This window comes from Convolutriloba macropyga, chromosome 9 (genome assembly GCF_964194025.1).
Source record: "Convolutriloba macropyga chromosome 9, txConMacr16.3, whole genome shotgun sequence".
NCBI classification, from domain to species: domain Eukaryota; kingdom Metazoa; phylum Xenacoelomorpha; order Acoela; family Convolutidae; genus Convolutriloba; species Convolutriloba macropyga.
Window position 1 is genome coordinate 46790683 of NC_134476.1, and position 25715 is coordinate 46816397.

At 32.9% G+C, this 25715-nt stretch overlaps 1 protein-coding gene across 1 annotated transcript in view; it reads left to right on the top strand.

Moving 5' to 3' along the window:
- The first annotated feature begins 5677 nt into the window (after window positions 1–5677).
- Window positions 5678–25715, top strand: part of LOC142345809 (5'-AMP-activated protein kinase subunit gamma-1-like) — a 57485-nt gene continuing 37447 nt past the window's right edge. The window contains exons 1-2 of the mRNA XM_075398182.1: window positions 5678–6135; window positions 12736–14001. Of these exons, the coding sequence (XP_075254297.1) occupies window positions 13075–14001 (927 nt within the window). The 5' untranslated portion in view covers window positions 5678–6135; window positions 12736–13074. The remainder of the gene's footprint in view (window positions 6136–12735; window positions 14002–25715) is intronic.

The window sequence follows — 25715 nt, forward strand, 5'->3', positions numbered from 1 at the left end:
GGACTTATCACTCTTGAGCTTTGATTTGATATGATCTGTGCTTTATTATTAAAAAAAGGTCTTTTTTTTAAAAAAAGACCGACTGATTAAAGCCCGATTTTTTTTGGATTGTAACAGTCCAAGAATGGCCCAAAACTATCCCTGCTAATGCTTATTGTCCGTTAGGAACAATTGACTTTTCCAATGTTGTAGATATACATAATTTGTTAGTTGAAAACTCAAAATAAATTCTGCATTTTTGATAATCAACGAGTAAAGTTAGCAAAAAGGCAAAGTTTTAACTACAGAGCCTTCTCAGCGGACTCTGAAGTAGAAATAGCCCACCTCTGAGTCTACAAAGATTGTATGAGTGTTGTTTGGGGGTGTACTGTTGGCAAATTTAATCAAAGTGGACTAAAGAAGCTTATTTCGTGCTGTTTTTGATGAAAAAGGCTAAATTTTGAAATGTTTATCCAGATTTTTTGACCAAAAAAATTAAATTAAAACAATCAACAATGCTTGTTCGTCTTCAAAATTAAAAAAAACGACACTATTCTAAAAAATTATAGCAAATTTTAGCAAAACTGACGAAAATTTAGGCAAAAATTCCGGAAAATGTAAATAAAAACAACGTGAATTCACTCTACTTTTCTCAGAAGTTTAAACCTCGATAACTTCCTGTAGAAACGAAAATTAAAAAAATCTTTTTAATTCCATATTCTACGCTGGACGAGCTTTCTAATGATACCAGTCTCAACTCTCTACGATGAATATATCGATCGGCGAAAATTCACGGAACAAAAAAAAACCCATTTGAGTATATAGTTCCTCCCCCCTCAAGAGGGTCGGAACAAAAAGATAGAAAGATAGAAGGAGTATGGTCTAATCATTTGCTTCTCTAGCGGTACAAACTTCAATCTCTCGTACTCCCCGACGTTGGGTTCATTTGTTTCTCAAAAGTTGGGGGACATGGACTCAAAGCCCTCTGATTGTGTTAGTTTTGAAATCAATCACAGCTTCAAACATCCTTAAAACTACTTGGATTTTTTTAACTCGACAAAGTGCAAATTCCTAAGACAAACAAAGAGAGTCTCTGATGAGCGATAGCACAATGCTTAGATCCTTCCAATCCTCAATCTGCTCTCGATTGTCGACCGTGTGAAACATTGACAATATGTCATTAAGGAAAGAGTTATTAGAGATTTTTTCATTTTTGATAGAGTCTTAAAAAATAGTGACGTCTAAAAACAGTTCGCAAGAAATTGTGTCATGCAAATTCTCAATCAAAAAACACTTCTATCAAGTGGACAAACATCAACCCGGTTTTCAAATTGAATCTCAAATTGTAGTGTCATTCAAATGAAAAATGACCTTAATTCAATTATAAACAGATAAAAAATTATCAACTGCAGCTAGGAAAGATTAAGAACATAGCTTTTCAAGTGAGAACAGAAGTAGAAAAAGCTGTGAACTTAATATCAAATATATATGTAAACGCCAAATCAGACCAAATACCAATAGGAGGTTACCCAAGCTAAACAGTCAAGAGGTAAGTCACGATGGAATTAGAGCAAGTTTGCTCGTGGACCTTGATTGTTTCAGCAAATTGATTATCAGTTCAAGTAAGATACCATATGCAAAAATAATAAAAAAGCTTCATTCGCAACAAACCCCAAATATCGTAGAAAGAAAACAAATTGGTGCTAAAGTTGAAATTGTAAAATCAAATTTACAACAAATTACGAAAGAAAACAATAATTGCATGCAAAGCTAAAAACACATGCAGCAGCTATGTAATCTCGGAAGAGAGTTTAATTTACGAATTCCCAAAACAAAATATACGGGAAAATTGTTTTTTAAAGAACTTTAAAAGGCCATTTTTCAATTGGACACGTTAGGAGGTCTAGAAAAAACACAGTTTCAAAAAACCAATCGTAATTGATATTGAAAACTCATCCGACAAGAACTGGGAATTAGTAACAAAACAATAAAAGAATAAGAGAGAAAATTTAAAACATTTCCCTGAAATTACATAATGGCCAATTAAAAAATCAATTGTGGCCTACTGACTGGATCAGACAACACCAACTACGCAACGTTATGAAAAAAAATCTCATTTGCTAGATTCCAAGTTCGCATTGATTGAATTCAAGTCTGACAGCTCACAACCGCGTACACAAAAAGGTTAAAACCAATGAGATTTTTTTCCTTCGTCTAGGTGGAAATTAGAAAACATGGGAAACCAGAGTTTACATCACCTGATACTTTTTTCACCCAGAACAAAAGCAATTTTTATCAAATAAAAAATTTTTATGTCGAACAACAAAAGATCTGCTCCAGAAATCAATATCTAGCCTGCTTTCCTGTTCAATTTTAAGCTTTGAATTCACATCATACATGGCCTCTTAATATTATTAGTTTCTGGAGCCAAAATTAGATTTATCAGTGGGCGCAGTAAAAAAAAAGACCTCTACATCCCCTTTTATGCCTAAACTAAGATTGCAAATTCATATGGAGAGCATCAAAGTTAAAACTGCAACAGATGGCATTGCGCTTCAAATCAGACGAACAAAAGAATTATCAAAAACATAAACTGACATAGCAAAAATATAAACAAACAGAAAGAACCCTTAAAAAATCTCTTTTGTCCGATTTTTTGCGAGAAAACTTGAAGATAACATAAAAACTCACTGAAACACTTAAAGTTTTTTGCAGCAAACTTATGTGTTTGATTATGAAGCAACTATGACTTTATTAAATCAAAATTTTTTATATGTCGACAAAACAATGTCGAGAGAAAACAAAATTTATTTCCATAATCCAGTATTATTTTTGAGACAAAATTCAAACTCATTGGTTGTTAAATGACATTGTAAAAATTTTTAATTTTCGCTAAGAAGAAATTTTTTTGACTTGTTAGTTTTTAGAATAATTTAAGAGTTTAACGTAAGCAACCAATCCCAAAAAAAGAAATCAAATTTTGAAATATCAAGTATAGACAAAAGCATAAACGCAAAATTAATTGGCAGCAAATTTATATCCATTTTTTAAATGGAAAACTTAACAGAATGTGAACTTCGCTGACCTATTGGAGGGAGATTGAAGAGCAAGACAATGAAAAGAATAACAAAAAGTGGTCATATCTGTCAACTCACCAATAGTTTTGGATTTATTTTGCGTTCAGTCAAAAAAAGCCTAGAACTCAACGGGAGCATAGACTACCTGCGCTCCCGTAAAAAAACAACGAGTGTTTTCAATACTCAATACAAAACTACAGAAAAAAACATATATTCTCCAACTCAATGAAATAAAAAAAATACTAAAATTCTACTCAGGCAGATAAATAACAGTTTTACTAAGACAGACACAATTTAATTCAATCTGAAAACTTTTAACTAAGAACACTGTTTAGATTCAATTGGACACTTTCACGAGAAACACAACATAAGGAACAAAAAGTTGAGCAACACTGACTATACTAACACAAATTTTGGAGTCAAAGTCAGCAAAAACCATTAGTTGCTAACAATTCAATACAAACAACAACAGGTATTCATCACCAAATTGAAGGCAGCGCAATTAGAATACTTCACCTGAATGTGACGAGATGAATCAAAAACAGAAGTCAAATGGCCACTAGAAACAAAAGTTGCAGCAATGCTCTTAAAGCCAAAAAAATCTGGATCCAATTTCAAATCTGTCTTGTTAAAAAACCATGATGAAACAAAAATGGTATCAATATCGCGTCATGTTTGCTTTTTTCTTGAATGTTGAAATTGTTAACATATTTTGGCAAATTTACCAAAAAAATGGTAAAATTGTGAACAAATTCAGTTTGAAAAGTTGAACATTGATTAAAAAAAACTTTAAACCTCTATAACACCTCGAAAAAGAATACGTTCAAAATTGGCCGAAATTGACTGAAAAAAAATCAATTGAGCATATAGTCCCTCCTCCACAAGTAGGGTCGCAGCAATTTTTTTATTTTATGTTATTTGCAACCAGAAGTTTATGCTATTTTTATTCAGTTTCAAGTGGCAAATTTTCTATCATTTTTTGGTGGGTAATTTTCACCTTTGCTGTTTTTCATAAAACGCTTAGTGAACAAAATCAGCTCCTCATAAAAGAATTGTTATGTTTACAACATCGCCATTAACAGAGGATGGGCTTTCATCAACTAATGGCCTCATTTTTTTTTGTTGCTTCGCCGGTTTTCCCAACAAATAAACAATAAATATCAGGTATGGGAAAAGCAGTGCTCGATTTGGGCGGATTTGTATTGTCTGTGTGAACAAATCAATCATGTCAATTGTAATTGGTAGAATTTCGCCCAAGTGAACAAAGTCTCACCAATTATCCGAACTGAAATCAAACCTAACTCCCGATTCGAATCTTGAATTGAATTTTGAAAAAAGTTTTTTCGAAACAGCTAAATTTGCAAAAATAAAAATGTAAAAAAATTTGGTGCTTATCAATAAAATTTTTGTAAAAATACTTTAAAGTATCTAAATCTAAGTTTTCGCGCTATATTTTATATTGAAAACTTGCAAAATTTTGAATAAAAATTATTTGTATATGTCGCAAATATTAATAAAGAAAAACATAAAGAAACCAAAATTATCGACTTAGATTTGAAAAAAATTGACGACAATTTTTTTTCAAATGTAAGTTCAAAAGCTGAGGTTCACCCTAGTTCAAACCCTAGTTTGTTTACCTAATGAGCATATTCGGAAAATCTAGTCTTTAGGAATTGCACAAATAACCATTAGAATACGTGTTTCTTGTATTACAATATGATTGAGCAAATCAATATCACATTTTCTCGCTTCGAGGATCTTTCGGCTAATAATAGTTATTGTATCGGAATTAAAGTCGTTAATTTTTGTACATCAGACAAAAAAATTGCCCCCTGTTTTTCACCCTTTGAAGGTACACAGTGTGTGGTCCCTGCTAAGTATGCTACACTATAGCCCAATTCAGACACTCAGACTGATCTTCTGGCCGATTCTTTAAAGTGGTCAATTTAGCATAATCTCCGTTCATGCTTTTTTTCATTATAATAATATATTCGAGTGACACTTTTTCTACAATTTACTACAAAATTTTCCTCTTATGTTCTGTTTGCAAAATTTGTGGTCAAATACTTTTTGACCTGTTCAGCAATAAATTAAAAGTTTATGAGGCATGTTGCATTAGTATTAAGGCGGGATTTTCGCCTGCTTTTATAACCCCCATCGTCATAAAAAAATTAATTTCCAACCCCAAAATAGTGGAATTATTTCATGCGCTCTATGTATTTTTGAGAAATAATTCATGCTCAAAATAGCCGTACAATTTATAAAAAGTTAGAATTGCTCCTAATAACTCAACTCAAATGATCGAATTGTCTTTGACCAGGTAAGGGGTAAATTCAGTTAGGCCTCTGTTTACATACTTTCGGTTTACTTGATCGTCGGCTAATTGGTCGCTCAACCTATTAATAGTATCAAGTTTCATCTTTTTAGCTTTTATTTCACATTGTCCCACTTTTCCTTGCCCTACCCGCTAAAAATGGCGGGGCATAATTTGTGCCTTCTCCATAATCGAAATAGTGCGAGAGTATTCACGTGTGTTAGTGTGTTAATCACGGTAATTTTATCAATTGAGAAGGGCTTTCAAGACACTACCATAAGTGGGATATCAATTTCGGGGACCCTCATATTTCCAATTTGTTTCCACTCCACTGAAATTGGAGAATATAAATTGAGAACAAAAAATTATTGACTGAAATATTACCACTGAATGTTAATCATTTTGCATTTTTTTAAACCTCTTCAAGCGTGAAATAAACTATAACAAGTGCCATACTTACATTTTATTCCATAGCCATATCGCAGCAATTTATCCCAAACTTTTTGAGCTATTTTCAACAGCGAAATTTGAAATTTAGTCTCCGAAATGGTCTTAAATTGAATTTTCACAAAAAGACCAAAAATATTCATTTCAGCTTTGATATTTTGCCTGCCCAGGGCTTACATAATTAATGAACATCTTGATTCTTTGTTTACTACATACAGACAGACAGACATATATTATATTTATATAGACATTATTTCCAAAAATATTATCCAAAAGGCCAGTTGTTTAAAATATTTACGATCCAGTAATCTGCAAACTGTGAGTGAAAAAAATACGCGGTTATTTTTCTTTTATTTGATTCTGGTTTTAGCCTGGTTTTCCAAAAAAAATATGAGTCGGAAGGTTTCGATTACAAAATTTTAAATAAGTGCATAATTCCTAATCAAACTGAGTGTATTTTCTCATAGTTGAGCAATTATAAACTGAACAATAAAAAATTTAGCATAAGTGGAAACAGAAAAAGTGTAAAAATACTCTCAACGCAAAGTTGAGCTGAAAAACCAGTAAATCAAAGTTGATCAGAACTCCCACATTTATATATGGTTATTTTAAAAAATCGAAAAACTGGACTAGACATCAGTTCGAAGCTGACTAGCGACTGACGCATGTAAGCAGAATATAACAATAAATGAAAATGATATTAATCAAAAAGAGTTAAGGATGTTATAAATTGAGCAAAAATTTTGTTTTTTAATAAACACTTCAAGGGCAAAATTTTGCCATAGAATGTTTTGGCAGTGGAAGTGGAATATTAATGGATGAAACGCAGAATAATTTTTTTGAATAATCAGAGCGAAAAACATTATTTGCATAATAAACAGAAGTTCTGCTAACAAGTCTGAAATGAGCCCAAAAAGAGCGCTATTAAAAATGTCTAATGAAATCGGCCGATTGTTTAAATAAAATGATTTTTTTTTCGTCAGCAAACTCGAAAATAATAATTGCTAAAGTTATGGTAACAGAAGGCTACTGAAAAACTGTTTGCATCTAACGGCACTGTAGACTAAGAAAAAACCGTCAGCTGAGATGTATATACAAAAATAATCTTGTGAAAATAATGCACATTTTTTGGAGAAGATTATAATACTCATCAAATAAGATAAAATTCAGACTATAAATTATAAAGTGAGACATGAACAGAGTAATGGGAAGGCGAAAAAACAGAATGATTTTTGTCATGATTCAGTGCTGATGTGCTGTGCCACCAAGCTCCGGGTAGTGACAAAATAAAGAGTCAGATACGCAAAACACAACTATAACGAATTGATCTCCAATAAGAGCAGCTAAAAGAAAATTAAATTTGTGTTGATCTGGGGACACACATATTCGTTTGAGTATAACTCGTTTTTTTTTGTGTTAAGATATAGTTTCGACGGAAAAAACCCATTATGGAATTTTGATACTGCGCAAAATTTCTCATTAATAAAAACCATTTGTAAAGTTGAAAAATGTCCAAAAATTTAATAATGATGAAACACTGATAGGCTTAAAAAATTGGCAGTGCTAAGATTTATTATCAAAATAAGTCGTGATAATATTCTTATGAAGTACACTACTTTTTTCAAACTAAAAACATTATATTTTAGCTCTCTTGAAAATACTAAATTTTCTGTTTTGCAGTCATGGCTATCAAGGCAAAAAGAGATATACTTCTCTTTTGTTGGAAGTATCATAGAGAAAGTGAGTTCAAATTATTGAAATACTAATTGAATCTTGCAAAAGACAAATGAAACGGAGTAATAATTAAGAGCAAAAAATTTTCTTTTACCAAAACCGAGGCCCTAAGAGAATTTACAGAAAAAAATTAGCAGTGAAAACTTTTAAAATGATATCCAGTGAATTCTTAGTGCTCGTTTTTATTAAATGAAATCAGTTTCAAACCAAAAGAACCAAATCTGAGAAAATGGTGTAATCAGACAAAACATTTCATCAGTTGTTTTCGCTGCACATGAAAAAGTTGTTGTTACTCGATGATTTATGTTAATTGTTGTTGATGATTTATGTCAATCTTGAAGATCATCGAGGAATTTGTGATAGTTTGAAAGTAAAGTAATTCTTCAAGCTACATCTTATACCAATTTTTAAAAACTAAGATACTGATTTAAGCCCCAAAAACCCACTGATTTTCAAGACAAAACACTGTCTCCTTAAAACTGTTTTTTGGGAGTCTAATGGAACAAGATAAAAAGTGAATCTCACACTATATGAACCATCTGCAATTGATATTCGCTGATTATCTATATGAAAAACAAAATGAGCGCTTTCTGCTCTTTTTCTGGCGCAGAGTTTGCAGACTTATACAAGTTGGAATGTGGAATCATTTTTTTGTGTGATTGGCAACACTAATCATATTTCGATTTAGAGGAAAAACTGAGGATAAAATTGCTTTTTCTATCAGTTTCATAATTTTCATTTCCTGGGGAAGAAAATTGATTGACTGTCTGAATGTTAATGTCTGAAGGTGTTCTGATAAACTAATTAAGGTAACTGTGATTGTGTTCAAAACAAAAACCTAACAGAAAAAAATGCAGAAAAGCATGCTAAAGTGCAGCTTGAAAAATAAACGAGCTGAAATTTCAATTGATATCAAATTTGGAATTCCAAGAACTTACTTGTACATAATTGACCGACGTTTTTTGGGTACCAACGCTACAAATTGATAGTTAAAAAAATTTATATTGAAGTAACAAATTAAGTTGCAAACTTAACTCAAGCCTTTATTTTGTTCTTTTTCTTTTTGCAATAGCTAAAAAACAGTTCTTAAGCGTTGTTTTCGTCAGAACATTACTGCATACTACAAATATCATTCTTCAGAAATCGACTTGTCCGTTGCCTGGAAATTTCATGAACTGATGAAAAGTGCATGGGGCATAATATTTGTTACACTATAGCTTGTGTATGGAAAGATAAAGAGGAGAGAAGTATGTGAATGGTTTTCATCAGAAATGTTTACATCTGGGCATTACAACTGATTTTTAAACTCAAAAGCAGGTTGTTCCCAGATTCCTTTTTCTCATACAATGCAAAATGAGGAAACTCATCTCAGGAACTTGTCAATAAGTTCAAAATATTTCACGAGGTGAAATTTAGAAAAATCCAAAAAAATTCCCCTCAGTGTACAGATGGTTAAAAAAATTTTACCAAAAAGGACTAATCAGGATTGCTTTTTGATCCGACCCACTTTAGTGGGGGAGGAAATAGATACTCAAATGGGTTTTTTGTTCAGTCAATTTTGGCCGATCGATATGTATTCATCGTAGAGAGTTGTGAGCGGTATCATTAGCCTGTCCAGCGTAGAATATAAAACTAAAAATATTAAATATATATTTTTTTGGATATCGTTTTTTTCCAAGGAGTTAACGAGGTTTAAAGTTTTGTGAACATTTGATTGTTTTTCCTCGTTTTTGTCAACATTTCGCGTATCTTTAAACAAATTTTTGACAATTTTGCCAGAAAATATGCTATAACAATGAGAATTGTTGCTCTAACCTCTGAATATAGACGAGTGTTGTTGAACTGTTTGATCCAATATTTTAGCTAAAATTTTTTTTAAATGTCCTCAAAATTCACTTTTTTTCATCAAAATTGGCACGTTTCTTTAGTCCTTTTATTTAAATTTTCCCCATTAACACACGTGAAAATTTCTGAAACAATTTTTGTTAAATTCAAAACGGAATAGTTCTAATTGAGCTTCCGTTGAGAGTGCACATGAATAAAAATTTTGCGTGTTTTTTTGCTAATTCAACTCGATAATCATCAAAATGGCATTATTTTTTAATGACGTTTTTGTCAGATCACTCAATAATATCCAACAATCTTGGAACAATTACGTGTTCCTAATGGACAGACACCAATAGCAAGGCTATTTTTCCGAACCGTTGCTTTTTAAAGTTCAAGAAAGTAGTATTGTAATCACTCGCTGGGTTTTTACAAGGTATTTTTGAAATTCTTGCTTTTTCATGTCAGTTACAGAATCAAAACAAGTCAAGTCAAGGTTTAATAAAGACAGGTCATTTTGGTTTTCTGAGGAGTTTCAAGGAAACCTATCTGATTTTTTATTCGAAAGCTTATTATTGTCGCAGCTTTTAAAAAGACTTGTTTTCAAAACAAACAATGGATTATCAAGTTTTGCCAAATTTATCTCTTTTTGTCGACTTGTAGATTAAGGTCGGCAAAAACAGGTCACGTCGTCTTTAAAATGGATATTAATTAACATTTTTTTTGCGGTTTAGTACGTTAAGTTCTGGTTCTTGACGGTTTGATAATATGAGTTTTCACAAAAGGTTTTCTTTTTATGAACAGTTTCCCATGTTTGAGGGCCTCTTTCCGGTCTTTTCATATTATTTACAGGTCGGATATCACAATATTGGCGTTTTAAGAGGGAAAATTTGGAAATATTGATGTTCCAGTTAATAGATTACGGTTTTGACGGTTTCTACACCGTCTTCTAACAGAATTTAATGGAGATTGCTTTTTTTTACGTTTGTCTTATTTGTTATTTTTGCAGTAGTATGCAAAAATTTATATAAGTGCAGAATTTAGAGGCATCCTACTGATGATGAAAGGAATCTAATAACTGATTTTAGCCGATAGCTAAAGTTTTTCGTGATTGTAGTTCCAATAAATTCTCGCAGATATCACTTTATTGGTGTTGAGATAGTTGAACATATCTAATGCTTTAACACCGAATTCATGCGAAATCTTTAGATTTTTGTCAGTTTTTGTATTTTTTTAGTATACGTACGACATATTTTGATTAATGACATTTCTCATTGTTTTTTTTGTAGAAACAATGGAAACCAATTAAAGTAAAGTCTTCACTTGATTGCTAAAGTTTAATGTCTTCAAAAAGATTTGTTTTCAAAAAATTACAAATGTGGTATTTTTTTTTCTAACATTTTGCTCTTTTTTTATCTACATGTCTCCTTGTCGCTTTATTAGATTTCGCATCCCATTACTGGTTTTCAAAGACAGTGCAATTGATATTTTTAAAAATTTTTTAACAGAAATGAATATGGTTTTTATCAGCTGCGACACCTTGTCTTGCAAAATTTAATTGAACTTTTTTTTTCGTCTATTTTTTAACGTTTGTATTTGTAGACGTACGACGTTTTGAGGATACTGACTGGTTTCTACGGTTTTTATGTAAAAACAAATTAACTTTTTTTATAGATTTCATTTGATAGCTATGTTATCTGTGACTTTGATATTAACTGTTTTCGATAAATTTAAAAGTTTTTTTTTTCATTTTTTGCCTTTTTTTGTTCTTTTTTCTATTTGTTTCCTAGTCCCATCATTCAGAGGTCAGATATCACATTATTGGTTTTCAAAGAAAGGTCAATCGATTTTATCTGGTTTGTTACAGAATCAATTTTGTTTTTAACCGCTTCGACGCCGTTTTCTCGCAAAAGACGGCTGCCATATAATCTTCAGAAATTTTCTTTGAAATTAAAAAAAATCCGAAATAAATCCATCATTTTGGGTAATTTTGTGAGGAAATAAAGAATAATAAGAAAAATCTGATGTAATTATGGTACTAACCATCATTTCTTTGTGGTAGTTCGGTAGCTGAGAGAACTTGAAAAATAATAGGGCCATTTTAGTCTGAGAGCAATCTGAAATCAATTTCAGTATTTTAAAATTTTAATGTTTGTATGTGTCATTTTCGATGGTTCTGGAGCAATTTCTGAATTTTCCGTGTTACACAATTTTTTCATGTTGGTATGCGTAAAAAGGTGTTACTATGACGCACATAAGAGGTTTTTATTTGCCTTGGTTATTCTCACTTGGGACTTAAGTTGCTTGCAAAATTGGCTTATTTGCATTTTGACCCTTTAAAATGCAATTATAGCCTCAAATCCGATTTCAACCCAATTAGGGTAACATTTTGCTATTTCAGTTCTCTCTCATTTTCTTAATAATTTTCAAGTTGGAAAAAATAAAGTGCTCTTTCTGCTCGATATTCTTACGTTTCATTTTTTTGTTGAGTAATGCAATGTTTTATGGTGTTTTTGAAGTGCGTTTCAGACGTGTTAAAAACATTCATGCGTCAACAAATGAAAATGTTAGATTATTTTGCACTTAAAGTTGTGATGCTGGTTTTTAAATTTGCATTTTAAATTGCTTTCGTATTTTACCACACACACCGCATATACACTTTTCATTTCTGCGATATTTTTAAAAAGTGTGCTTATAGCAGGCAACTCAAAAACACTTGATAGGCGGTTGAAAATATTCAGAGAAAAGTTGTTGTTTCACGCGATTTTTCATTTCTCTCTTTCTTTCTCTCTTTTTCTTTTCTTAGTTAGTGAATTTATTAAAGCAATCGAAAGCACTGTGACAATATTTCATTTCCTGTTTTCTGCTTTCTCTTTTTATTTTTCCTACCTTGTGTTAAATTCATTCGTACCTATCTCTGTTCACGTTTTATCCTTGCCTTTGTTTGTAGTTGTTTCTTCATTAATGTATTTCTTTGTTTTCAATCTCTAATTTAAACAAACGCAAAAGGAATTGTTCATACACAAAACTTCGTCACAAATTAAAACAAAGCTGAATGGAGCTGAAATTATTTTTGCTAAATTTATTAGAAATCTACCTCTTGTTAAGCTATACTATGCAATCATTAATCACCGACAACTACTAAGAACAGAACATTTATAACGAAATAACTTATTTCAGAAAAGTTAAAAGAAAACTTATCAAAAAATTTCATTTATCTATTCTCAAGTTGGCGTTTTTGAATTTGCTTTAATTTATGATCTCAGAAAAAAAAGTTTCAGACTAATTGTAAGAACTTTGTTTGAAAATGATCGCGGCCTCATCAAAAATTACGGTTAAAATTTGTTTGATCCTTGAAAGATGAAAGTTGTTACAATATTATTGTGATATTATACATCTCGGGCAATTCTTCCGTTCGTTTCTTTAGTGGAATATCTTAAAATACAAGTCCCATTTATTTTAATTGATTTGTGAACAACATCAAAATTGCATTTACACTTGAAAATCACGATCAAAGGAACTGCAAACATTTAATTTTCCTCAAACAACTACCAAATGCTTCTTAGCCGACGAGAAAACTAAAAACCTTTATAATTGCCAATTAAACTCCCCAAGATTTCGTTCCATATCATTGACGCCTCAAATTGTGACCAGAAAGCCGAACTTCCGCAAAATTTTAGTAAAAAGGCAAACATTTGAATGTCTTCGGACGACTTGAAGTCGGCTTCGGGTGGAAGTTCAACGGCTACGACTCCAACTCGCCGTAAACATTTCACAATCAACTTAGGCGGACGTCTTCGAAAAGCCTTACACACAAACGACAAGCACGCCAAAGATTCAGTCAACCAATCAAAAGAAGGTGGATATAAATCAACTAAACAGAGCACCAAGAAAAATTCTGCTGGGTTGCAACCCCCGCAGTTGACATTGAATGATGCCAAAATAGCCCTGAGTTCGCGAGAATCTTGCGAGCATGACCCGGTATCGGATCCCCCAGTGTCGTTCGACCGAAATGATATCGCGGTGGACTCGTTATTAAATTACCCATTCAACAACATGAAACTGAAACAAAAAGGGCCCAAGCTTAAAAAGGATAAAAATTCTTTAAACCCGCATTACTTAACAGTTGAAAACATTTCAGGCGTCAATCGAAAACGATCCAGGTCTATAAACATTGACGACCGTTTAGCTCAGTATCCCAACCAATTTTTAGACCCTAGAAACTGTTTTCGCTCAAAGGAAGACTTACTTAAGACTTTGAGTAAAGTTAGATCGAATCAAGGTCGAAGCCACGAAGAGATCCGAACCTTTCTCAGAAACCACAAACAATCCCCTTTGAAGAAATTCTTCTTTTCAACGCTGCTCGAGGGTCACAGATGTGAAAATTTAGTAACTTCGAGCTCCAAAGTTATCATTTTAGACTCAAAATTGTCGATATCAAAAGCATTTTTGGCGTTATTTCATAACAATTTGAGAGCGGCACCCGTGTGGAACAGTGAGAGTATGTGTTATGACGGAATGATGACGGTGACAGACTTTATTCACGCCTTACTAGACAGACACCAGATGGCATTGGATGTGAATTTTGAGAAGTTCTCCAAAATCAAAATTGGAAATCTCAAAAAGGTAAGTCAAGTAATGATAATTATGAAAATTTGCTTATAATTAAAGGAAATTTAAATAACAACGACCATGCAACACAAGTGGATCAATGTCCTGCATCCCGTGGCAGATTTCAAGATGAGTTTCAATTTTTGAGATTGTGTTTAACGTTGTTTCATCTAAGTCATTTTCTAAGGCCTTTATGCGAAGAAAATACTTGCTTCGTTAAATATAAAACACTGTGACAACGGCAGTGTATGTTGAATAGTCAAATAGACCGAGAATTAGATAATTGAAGCAAAATGCTTCATTTTTATAATGTTGAACTATATTTTGCACTCCACAGCTTCAATAAAACCTCCGTGGGAATTTCTCGACGATAGGCCTCCATGCGATATATTGCGAGATGGCCGAAATGTTTCGAAGAAAACTTGTTTACTCTTATTGATAAATAAAGAATAATGGTATGTAATTTTGATACTAGTTTGCTACATTGTTCTACGCTTGTATTGTCTGATGTCGATCTCCATGTCGATTGAATGAAGGTTTTGTCAGACTTGCTTGCAATCTGAGCCGCAAGTTCTTTAGCAGTCAAGTTCCCTGCTCTTTTAGGTTGATCTATTGGAGTGGTTGGTTATGTCTCAGGTGTTGTCGTCATTAGTATCAGTGGTGGTAGTCATCCACTAATCGGGAGCTCTGTCAGTGTTTTGGCCGCCATGCTTGTGTTCAGGATGCAGATTGAGGAATTTGGAGAACAGATTGATAAAGTGCTTTGTTTGGTGTTCTTTGTTTTGTTGATGGAACTTGTCGAGGTCGACCTCTGACAATCTGGATGTATGGGTTTTCAGAGCAGTATTAGCGTTCATTCGCCTGACTGTTTCCTCCTTGTATATTTTGCAGCCTATTCAGATAGCAGCATAGTTTCATTGCAAGTTGGTGAACTTTTTTGTATCTGTGGGGACAAGGCACTAATCTAGCTTGTAATTATCGCCTCATCTGATGCATCGGTCTTTGTTTCGGCTGGGATGCTTGGCTTTGGATAATGTTTAGGCTCATTTTCGCTGGTTAAATATTGTTGATGGCTGCTTTGACTTCGTCCAGATTCTTGTCCCTGCCTACTCCATTTATCTCAGAGCTACGGTCCTTACATAATTGGCGCTAATCATTCCATCGGCGGGAGGCGAAGCTCCCAGACACGCGCTTTGGATAGAGGAGATGGCAGTTGAGAAGTAAGCTGACAAACTTAACGACTACTGTCAGTTGAATTGCTCTCCAGCGACAAGAATCAAAATCAAAATCCAATTTTTTCTCGTCGTTTTTCTGACAGTTGTGTTTGAAAGTGGATTTGATGGTGAAATTGGTCCCCGCAGCTTTATATTTAACTGCACTAAAAATTTCTAAAAGATCGTCAGCGATAATTCAGCATAGACAAAGCTACACCGGTAGGTATCATTTACTAGAAGCAACAAAAAATAAGCTAATTTTGTGAGGAATAAGTTGTGGATTCTACTGGTTTCAAATGTTGATTTGACTTTAAAATGATTGAAGGCTTAAAAAACAAGCAACGGTTAAACACAATACTTTTGATGGAAATTCAGATCGTAAACATTTTAGACTGAGGGCTCTGATTAAGTTACGATATTATGAGTCACCGATGATTTTGTTGCTGCTACGCAAATATTGTTTGTCAGTCACGCAAATTTTGTTTTGACTAAAGTGACAGCATTCTAAAGGTTTTAGTTTTGTAAACAGTCTGACTTAACTAGAATTGGTATCACAACTCCATCACGTGGTTTTCTCTGAAACTCTAGTTCTATTTTCTATGTTAATTTGCTTATATTTTTATGACCTCAAAACTAATCTTTGACATAAACCAGTTTTTATATTCGTGATAAATTTCCTAGAATAAGAAATTGCTTCTCTGAAAAAGACCACCTAACTTAAATTATTAAAAGACTCTAAAATCGTCAAACATTGACAACACATGGCATGCCAATTTTTAGAAAGAGACTTTGCCAACAAAATGAGTTGATATTGCAAAAAGGGAAAGTATGAACAAATTGATTGTGTTTGAATCAGAAACGAGTTTCAACTCTTCCTCGAACAATTTTAAGGCCGCAGTTTTTGAAAACAAATAGTTTTTTTTTTTCAAAAATTGGCCAAGTTATGAAAAGTAATTGCAGCGATCAAATTGAAATGTATTGGATGAACAAAGACAGTGTTGAGAAAATCAAAAAGACTTCAATAGAAGTTTTAGTGCCCTTAAAAAGATAACTGCAGGTAGTCTTTTTGGCGAATAAGACGTGGACAGTTATCAATAGGAGTGATTGTTTACAGCATTCTTCTTTCGTCTAAAATACAACAAGGCGGCTCAGCAATGTGCGATGGCACATAAGGTTCCGAGCCCGCCCATCCACAATTTTGGCATAATTGCCTACCAAATGAGGAACAGATAGAAAACCCAAAAATTATTTTTTGGGAATCCCAAAAAACCCAAAAAAGCCCAATTATTTTTTTAAAAAATTGTGTATGAACGATAAGATAGCCTCCAAAGCAAATAACTCAGTGAGGTAGAAATTGAAGCATTAAATTGCTGTGATATGCCAATATTAAGAAAGCGAGTCAAGACAAACAGCAACAAACATTAATTACATAAAAAAATTTTTTGTCCGTTTTAAAAAACAAAAATTAATAACAAAGTCAACATACCGTCATCATACCAAGATGAGCCTAAAACTAAAGAAAATAACTTATAAATCACCAGAAAAGATATGGACCAGTCCATAAAAAGGTTTGGTAACAATTGGACAGAAAAGAACAAAAACAGTAAAGATAAAAAATTCACTTAATTTTTTAAAACAATTAATTTCAAAGTAATTAAAACCATTAGAATTCATGTAAAATATCCCCAAAGTTTACGACTACCAATGCTTCTAGAGAGGGGCACTAGGATTTGTCCTTATTCATTTTTCAAGCGGCTAAAATGAACAACGAAAAATAACAAACAAAAAACTCAATTAAAACTTGCCAGAAAACGCTGTCAAAACTGTCAAGCCATATTTCGGCCCTCAAAATTTATTTGTTTGCGCCTTCTTCAAACACCGATAATATAGTATTTGGCCATTTATTTTTGAGATTAGGTAACAAGTAGACAAACAAGAGAAAAGGGCAAAATATGTAATAATTTTGATTTTTTTTTCGAAACAAAATTTTATCCAAAGTCATGAAAAACATTAATTACAAAATGGAATGTTTAAAAGGGTCGTTTATTCATCCAAAGGATTTCTTTGAGACCTGCAATTATACAGAATAATTCTTGCGTCTACAAAAAGAACGTGAAACATGACCAAAATCAATTAATTTACTTTTTTTGTGAAAAACGGGTGTCGAAGTCAGTAAGGTCATAACTCATTCTTTAAAAAAATAGATTTTGGGACATAAATCCTTTTTGACACCTTCCCATGACACCCATAATATCACATTTGACCAGTAATTAACGAGATTAAGTACCAAAAAAAATAAAAAGAACAAACATGCGCTGTTAAAAAGTTTTTTATTTTATTATTTTTGGAAAACGATTGTTTTCAAAGTCATGAAAGCCATCAGCTATCTACTAATATCAGAATATTGGCTCTTCTATAAAAAGCCAGTGAAACCTATCGCTATACAGGAAATTTCATACAACTGAAATGACAAAGTAAAAATTACAGTTAAATACAAAATTAAGAAATTCAAGTAATTTCTTGATGAAAGAAGTGTCGAGGCCGTTAAAACGATAATCTATATCTTTAAGGATTTTAATATGTTCATTTTTGTCTCATTTTGAACGCTAGTAATGTATTATGAGAACTGTCAGTAATGTGATAATGTGACTAGAAAACGTGAAAAACTGGCAAATTTCTAAAAACAAAAAAATCTGAAATCTAGTAGTATGAAAGCCAGAAAACAATAACTTCAGGCTTAAAAACGCAATCGAGGCTAAATTTCAAATCATTAGAATGAAGAAGCATTCTTTCTTTGCTGACACTAAGCTGCAAGTTGACCAGATTAAGAAAAAAATGGAGGAAAAGTTCATTAAGCCATTATTTATTTAAAATTCAATTATTTTTAAAAGTCGAAACGATCTTAAACTTTCAAGTAAAAAAAACTAAATGTATTAGCTTGGAGCTGCTTAGGAAACCAATTGGACCTATCACTCATGAGCTTTCATTTGATATGTTCTGTTCTTTTTTATTAAAAAAAGGTCTTTTTTCAAAAAAAAGACCGACTGATTGCAATCCGAATTCTTTTTGGATTGTAACAGTCAAAAATTGATCAAAAACTAGCCCTGCTAATGCTTATTGTCAGTTAAAAACTATTGATTTGGCGAATATTGTAGATAAAGATAATTTGTTAGTTGAAAACTCAAAAAAAAAATTCTGCATTTTTGATAATAAACGAGTAAAGCTAGCAAAAAACGGCAAAGTTTTAATTACAGAGCACTCTCAGCGGAAGTTGAAGTGGAAATAGCCCCCTTCTGAGTCTACAAAAATTGTATTAGTGTTGTTTGGGGGTTTAGTGCCGGCAGATTTTATCAAATTGTACTAAAGTAGCTAATTTCGAGCCGTTTTTGATGAAAAAAGGCTGAATTTTGAAATATTTATCCAGAGTTTTTGACCAAAAAAATTAAATCAGAATAATCAAAAAGGCTTGTTTGTCCTTAAAAATAAAATCAACGACATTATTCTTAAAAATTTCAACAAATTTTAGCAAAATTGACGAAAAATTTGTCAAAAATTTCGGAAAATGTGAATAAAACAACGTGAATTCACTCTACTTTTCTCAGAATTAAGTTTCAACCTCGATAACTCCCTGTAGAAAACGAAAACTAAAAAAATCTTTTGAATTCCATATTTTACGCTGGACGAGCTTTCTAATGATACCAGTCTCAACTCTCTACGATGAATATATCGATCGGTGAAAATTGACTGAACAAAAAAAACCCATTTGAGTATATAGTTCCTCCCCCCTCAAGAGGGGTCGGAACAATTATATTGAATTAAATATTGCCTCACTTTTTCATATTGTTCTGAGCGCAGACTAGGACAGACCCCCAAGTATGTGTTTCAATTACAGTCAAACACTCTGGCTTAAATGATAGGGACAAACATGCACACTTGAAGGCAAAACATAGTGGGAAAGTTCGTAGTAAATTATGTCTAATTTTATGTACAATTTGATTGTTGACTCATTTTTGCTGATCTAAGTCAATAGAAAATCAATTGTAAGTCTCTTTTTTACTGATCGGGCAGATATTTTTGTAAAAAGTGGCGTAAAGGAGTACAAATTTTCACCACAGAGTTTTACACTCCAATGCGACTGTTTAATATATGTGCCGTTCTTAAAAAATGAGACTTACGATTGATCTTCTATTGATTAAGATCTGACTGAAAGTACAAAAGGTGTTTCAGCACAGACGTTTCATCCCCCTAAATGTCAGTCATTTAAAGTTTATTGATGTTTGCGATAACGACTATTTTAGCTATTTTTCTACATTAGGACAAGATGACATGCACATAAGAATCAATATATCTTTATCTGCAAATCAGCTCGCTTGTTCGTGCAAATTTTAAAATAAAATTCAATTCTTTGCCTCAACACAGCATAATTGCTCTATTTATCTGAAAAAACTTTTGAAATAATTTAAGCATTGTGAGTTATAATGAGTTATTTCTTCCTATAAAGCCATCATAATAGTTCGGAGGCACTCGAAATGTTTTATAATGAAATGTTTATAATTATACAAATGTATACAAAATTTTTTTCATAATGTGAGCATAAAAAATGAGTAATCATAACAACGTTTTTCGCTGATTTTCGTTGAACACAAAAAAAAGTTGTAAGAAAGAAAAATTCTTTGCACTTTTATAGAATCAAACCCTGAAATTGTCCTGAAAACAATTTTTTTGTAACATATAATCCTGCGATTTAGGTACAAGCATGCAATATCTTTGAAAAATTGAAAAAAACTGATAATTCAAACACTATGCTGAAAATTATTTTTCTTTCAATTCCATTTGAATTTGCACTGTTTCGGGAAAGCTGTCAAGCAGGGAGAAAAATTAGACTGTCGAGACTCCCCAAAACGAACAGCTTTCAGCAATGTTTTGACGGTTTATCTAGAAAACAGCGCAAAAGTTATTGAAAAATTTACTACCTTTTTACATTCCAAACTTACAGCTTTCAGTATTCTAGAGCTTGGAATATGAAATAAGATATTTTCTTGACGGATGCATTAGTTTTTATGATGCTTCAAATGAAACTAAAAATCTAGACGGGTCTTTTCCTTTAATTATTATATATATATATATATATATATATATATATATATACATATATATATATATATATATATATATATATAAATATATATGTATATGTATATATATATATATATATATATATATATATATACATATATATATATAATATATATATATATATATATATATATATATATATACATGTGATAAAAATTTTTTATATTCTCTGTATCTCAAGCCAGATAAAAAGTCTTTTGTGACTATTTTCAGCCAAACAAATAAAAAATAGTTCTTTGGGCTCGCGCTTGCTTTAGACCGCCTTTTTCCTGATTAATGAACAGCTTTGGCAAATATTGATTTACAAACAAAAACGCGATTGGGATCCGCCTGATTTTGTCAAAAGAAAAGCTCATGATCAAAGCGCAGAGCAGGTAGGGTTAGTAAACATTCTTTTTACCGAGCAAGAATGGATTGGGAGTCAACACTTCGGAAAAATTAATGATTGAACTTTCAGGTGATAACTCTATTGGGTTCAGTGTTTGCTCAACAATATTCTGCTTATCTGACATGGCGCATGTGACTGGTCCATTCCCCAACACTGAATGTCTCGCTTGTTCGCATAACGTTTTCAAACGCTCAAAGACGCTTTCAAAGTGAGATGCAATCTAATTGTATAAATTTCTGTCTAATTCTTGGTTTTCAATCTGAAGTTTTCCGTCATTTATTTATTCAATGCTGCAATGTAATCTGAAAATTTTCTCGAAATAATTGGCGTATTTATTAATGTCAGTTCCAACTTCTATTGAGAAGAGCGAGCATTACTTCTGATTTTTTGTAACCACACCGTTTATTCAGACTTTCGCTGATCGAATGGCCCCGCCAGACACCCTTGTGGTCTCCCTCCGTACCTTACAACAGATCAAAAAATCCGTATTTGTCACTATCCTCAGCCAAACAAACGAGATAGCTTTATAGGTTTGCTTTTTTAGACCACCATTTTTTCTGATTAATCGAATCATTCAAAATTGCCAAACATTTTTTTTATACAAAACCTTTACTCGATTGGGATCAAAGTGGTTTTGTCAAAACTAACAAAACTTTTGCCAAAGTCTCCAACTAAAACCTTTCTGAAGGGGCTGCAGCATCCAACCGTTCTTCAGACAAATCTGCCGTTCCTTTTGTTTTCGTTTGTGCTCTGCCATTTCTGCAGGCAATACATTTTTTTATATGAACGTTGTGCGCTTTGTACTCACATGTTTTTATCTCCTGCGAGGCAATATTTTAAACATGCTTATTGCCTTCGTTTTCATTGTTCTTGTGCTCGGTTTCCAAAGAAATTTGAAGAATTCTGCCTTATGTTTTCATTTTAGCAGTCTTGTATTAGAAGCCCTTTGTTTGAATAACGAAAGCGCGTTGAAGTCGAGTTAATTTTTACTTATTCTGTCTTTGACTCGATTATGAAAAAGATGTTCTTTTTCTTCACGAGAAATAGGGAGTTTTGCATTTTTCTGAATTTTCTTATAAGTGTTGAGTAATTTCATTTGTTCATCCAGTCTTTTTGCTGTTATTACTTGAAGATGATTGCCTTTCCTTACTATCTTTCTTAAACGCGAGTTTGTGACTGTATTCTCTAGCCTGTTGAAAATGATGAATCGTTCGGACTGATCAACAGCTTTTTTTCAGCATGTGTCGTGAAGACTGATTAGTGTATGTTTTCTCTATCAGAAGCAAAATTTATTTTCACTTGGTCTGGTTATTCACTTTCTCTTCGCTCCAACCAAGCTGGCTCAGTGACAACTCACATCTACTAATATCTTCATTGTTGACCGTTCTCAAACCAATGTCTTCTGGGTTGCTGTTTTTTGTGTTGCTGTTTTTTTCAATATCAATAACACGACGCCTCTCTGCAGTTCGAACCGTGTTTTTTGGATGTCTCATCATTGCTATTCTGCTTGTTCCAATAACAAACGCTCTGTAAGTTAAATACTCGCTGGGTAGAGAGCGTTTATAAGCGCACACAAGCAGTAATAGTAACATGAAATTCAATTTGTCCTTTTGTGTCTTGATATGTGTTGTATCAGTGCTTGCTTCAGCAGGTTAGCAATTGGAAATTGTTCTTTCAATTTCACTAACTATGCTTCTTCACCAGGTTCCAATTCTTCACACCTATTTCACCTAGTCCGCTCCTAGTCCAGATGGATTTCAGAAATCAACTCTGTGGGCTCTGTACGGAGCAAATAAAGCGATTGGGTCAAAAGCAAGAGTCTAGAGCGTGAAATTTTCTCCGAGTGTTTGTAGTTTCAACTTTTTTGTTGGTACCCCGACGAGACAGGATTTGTCGAGTAGAAGTCCTTTGTTGCCAAATTTTTGAAGAAATTTGCAGATTAGGCTCAACGCCGACTTGCTTGTTGTTGCTAATCAGCTCTTGGAATTGCTTCGGAAATGAAGTCATTTTTTTGGTCCAATTTTTTACCTACTAAATGCAGGTTGTGCGAGAAAAGGTGTTTGGAGAACAAGACTTTTTTGCTCCGGAAACATGCATATGATATTGTCATATTGAAGCCGGTTCGTTTGTTTCTGGACACCAAAGAAACCCTGAGCAACCTTTATAATGCTAGGGATTTTGTACTTCCAGAAACAGATAATGGAATTTGACTCTTAGGCTTTTTGGTCCTTCACGTATGCTGAAGTTGGTTTCAATAATTTTGAGCTTAATTTTGGTGGTTTGAGCGAATAATTTCTCTTGCACGATGTGATCGATGAAGGAAACGGTTGGTCGACTATCGAGGGGAGCATACGTTCGGGTCTTTATTGAGATAGAAAACATCTGAATAAAGCTCTTAACATCGTCGCTTCAAATGATTGTAGCTTCAATTAAGTTGACTTCATTATTACTATCGCCATTTTACCCTGTGTAGCATTTTACTGTCTTTCTTTGTATATTCATTTTTACCGCGCGAGTTGACTTTACAATCTTTAATTGCGTTCCCTTTTTTGACATAAAATATTATTTGCTCTTTCGCCGCTGCGAATCCATCATTTATACTAATTACGGAATAAAGAATATTTCCGGTTTTGATTAGTGCTGTGAGCTAGCAGTCAAGGTTAATTTGATTTTGCCCAAGAGATAAGGTCCTCTTTTGGTAGTTACAAAATGACTCATGGAAACAACATAATGCTATTGATTATAATGCTAATGAAACTTTTATTCGCAGATTAGCATAGACGATTTAAGAGTTTCTTTTCCTGCACAGTTTACACGCACGCTAGAGTTTGGGTCAAGTGCATATGTTATTCACATATGTACTAAAATTTGCTAACTTGTGGCATTTTGAAAAATGTTGTAGTTGCACAAAGAAAATGGTCAGACCACTATGAAAATCCCTGAAGGCTTCTTTAACTAACGTAACTCGTATTTGTTTATATTCAATTCGAAAAAAACAAATTTGATTTTTTAGCAATTTTTTTCAAACACTAGTTTAATATATTGACAGTTTGGAGCACAACCACTGTTTTAAAATAGAGAACGCGAACAACGCGATCTAAGATAGACTTTTTGCTATTTTTTTCTGGAGCGAAAGTGAAAAATCCTTACTTTCAATTTCGTCTCTTTTGGATTTTTATTAAGAAAATGGTCTCTTGCAATTACTTTAACTCTTCCCATTTGTTCTTTTGTTCAACAACTTTTATTTCTGCTCAGTTAACCATTTTTCAATAATGCACACATTTTTGTTTTTCAACATTAGTTCATTTGAACATTTTTGTTCAAACAGAATAAAACCTTGCATCAAAACCTTGGTTTTCCAAGTAAAGTAAGTGAAAAAAATTACAGGGTGCGCGTAAAGAGATGTATAGGTATGTTACCGGCAACAGCATTATTTTTCGCAAATGAGTTTTGCGGCACTGTTCATAGATTAGGTCAGTCATCTGTACAAAAATCTTTGTACCACACGGCAAAAAGCAATTTCAAACAGAATTTTTTAGTTAGCTTTTAGAAAAAGTTAGCTTTTTTTCCAAAATCCGGTAAGAGTAGAACAATTCCTCGGAAAAACCCACTGACAACTCAAGTATTTCTACTTGAATTTATATGAATTTTACCTGCTGATCTTTTAAAGAGTAAGTGGAAGTGTGAAGGCCGAGCTTAACTAAAGTTCCCATATTTGTTAAGCAAACAAATCCAGCTCTGAATTGGACATATGTTACTCAAACTTTGGTGTACGATATATTTAAAGCCAAACAATTACGTCAATTTTTCACCAAAAACTTGACGTGGATTTCCAATACAACACAACAATTCTTGACGTCAGTTTTGCATGGAAAAAATGACGTTTTTAATGCCGTCATAGCCAACCAATCAACGATGCAGTTTTGACATGTAGAGCAGTATAAATAGAGCTTGAAAAACTACCAAAAAGGAGCGGAAACTCGATAATTTTGTGATATTAAAAAAGACATAAAGTGCGTATTGAAGCACAATTCCTCGAGCAGTAAATAACTGGTTATAGTGTCCTGTATCGACAAAATCCTTGGGAAATAATTCAAATGTTGGCATCCCAAATTTTGACGTTTTCAAATCGTGAGTACAGAGAGCAAAACTCTACTTAAGTTAAGTTTAAATATTTTTGCAAAACAGGTCTTAGACATATATCTTTGTCTTCGATTTGTTCAGATATCGGAGTGAACTGGTATACATAAAAGAGATTGCGTATTTTGTGATCTGTAGTAAACCCAGTCCAGTTTGATATTGAAAAAACTAAGATTAGCAGTTAGTTGTGAACTGAAATTGTAATGCAACGGTAAGAATATAGCGGATATACAGTTACAAAAGCGAATAGCAAAAACACAATATCCGGACAGATTTGTGGCCGCTGAAACAAACTGGGCGGTGTAAAGCTTTCCTCGTCATAAGTGGGAGAGCAGCCGTTACAGGAAGTGCCCTATACAAGGTGGATGTTTTAATTTCCGCAAATTCAAATACAATTTTCGCGATGGCTGATGGGCTATACGTAACTAAATGGATACGTTGACATGTATTATCAATTTTGGCCACTATGTATATTTAATTTACGTCCTTTTTCTCAACACTATGATGCGGCCGCAAATTCCTGATAAGCTCAAAACTCAACCAAAACTCGACCAAAGTAAATGCAGTTGTTTTTGCCTTTCGCTTATAAAAGATTGCTTTGCAATTGTTTTAACTCTTCGCTTTCATTATTTATGTTACATCAAACTTCTTTATCGCAGCACCCTTCACCAAATTTATACCAGAGCACCTTTGTCTTGTACAACAATAATTCATTCAGCACATTTTTCGCAAACAGATAGTAGTTGAATCAATTTATTTTGGTGTTAGAATCGGATTTGCAATAACCCAACCCCCACGGCCTCTCTTCACTCATTCTTTTTCTTCCTATTTTTATCACATTTAATAAATTC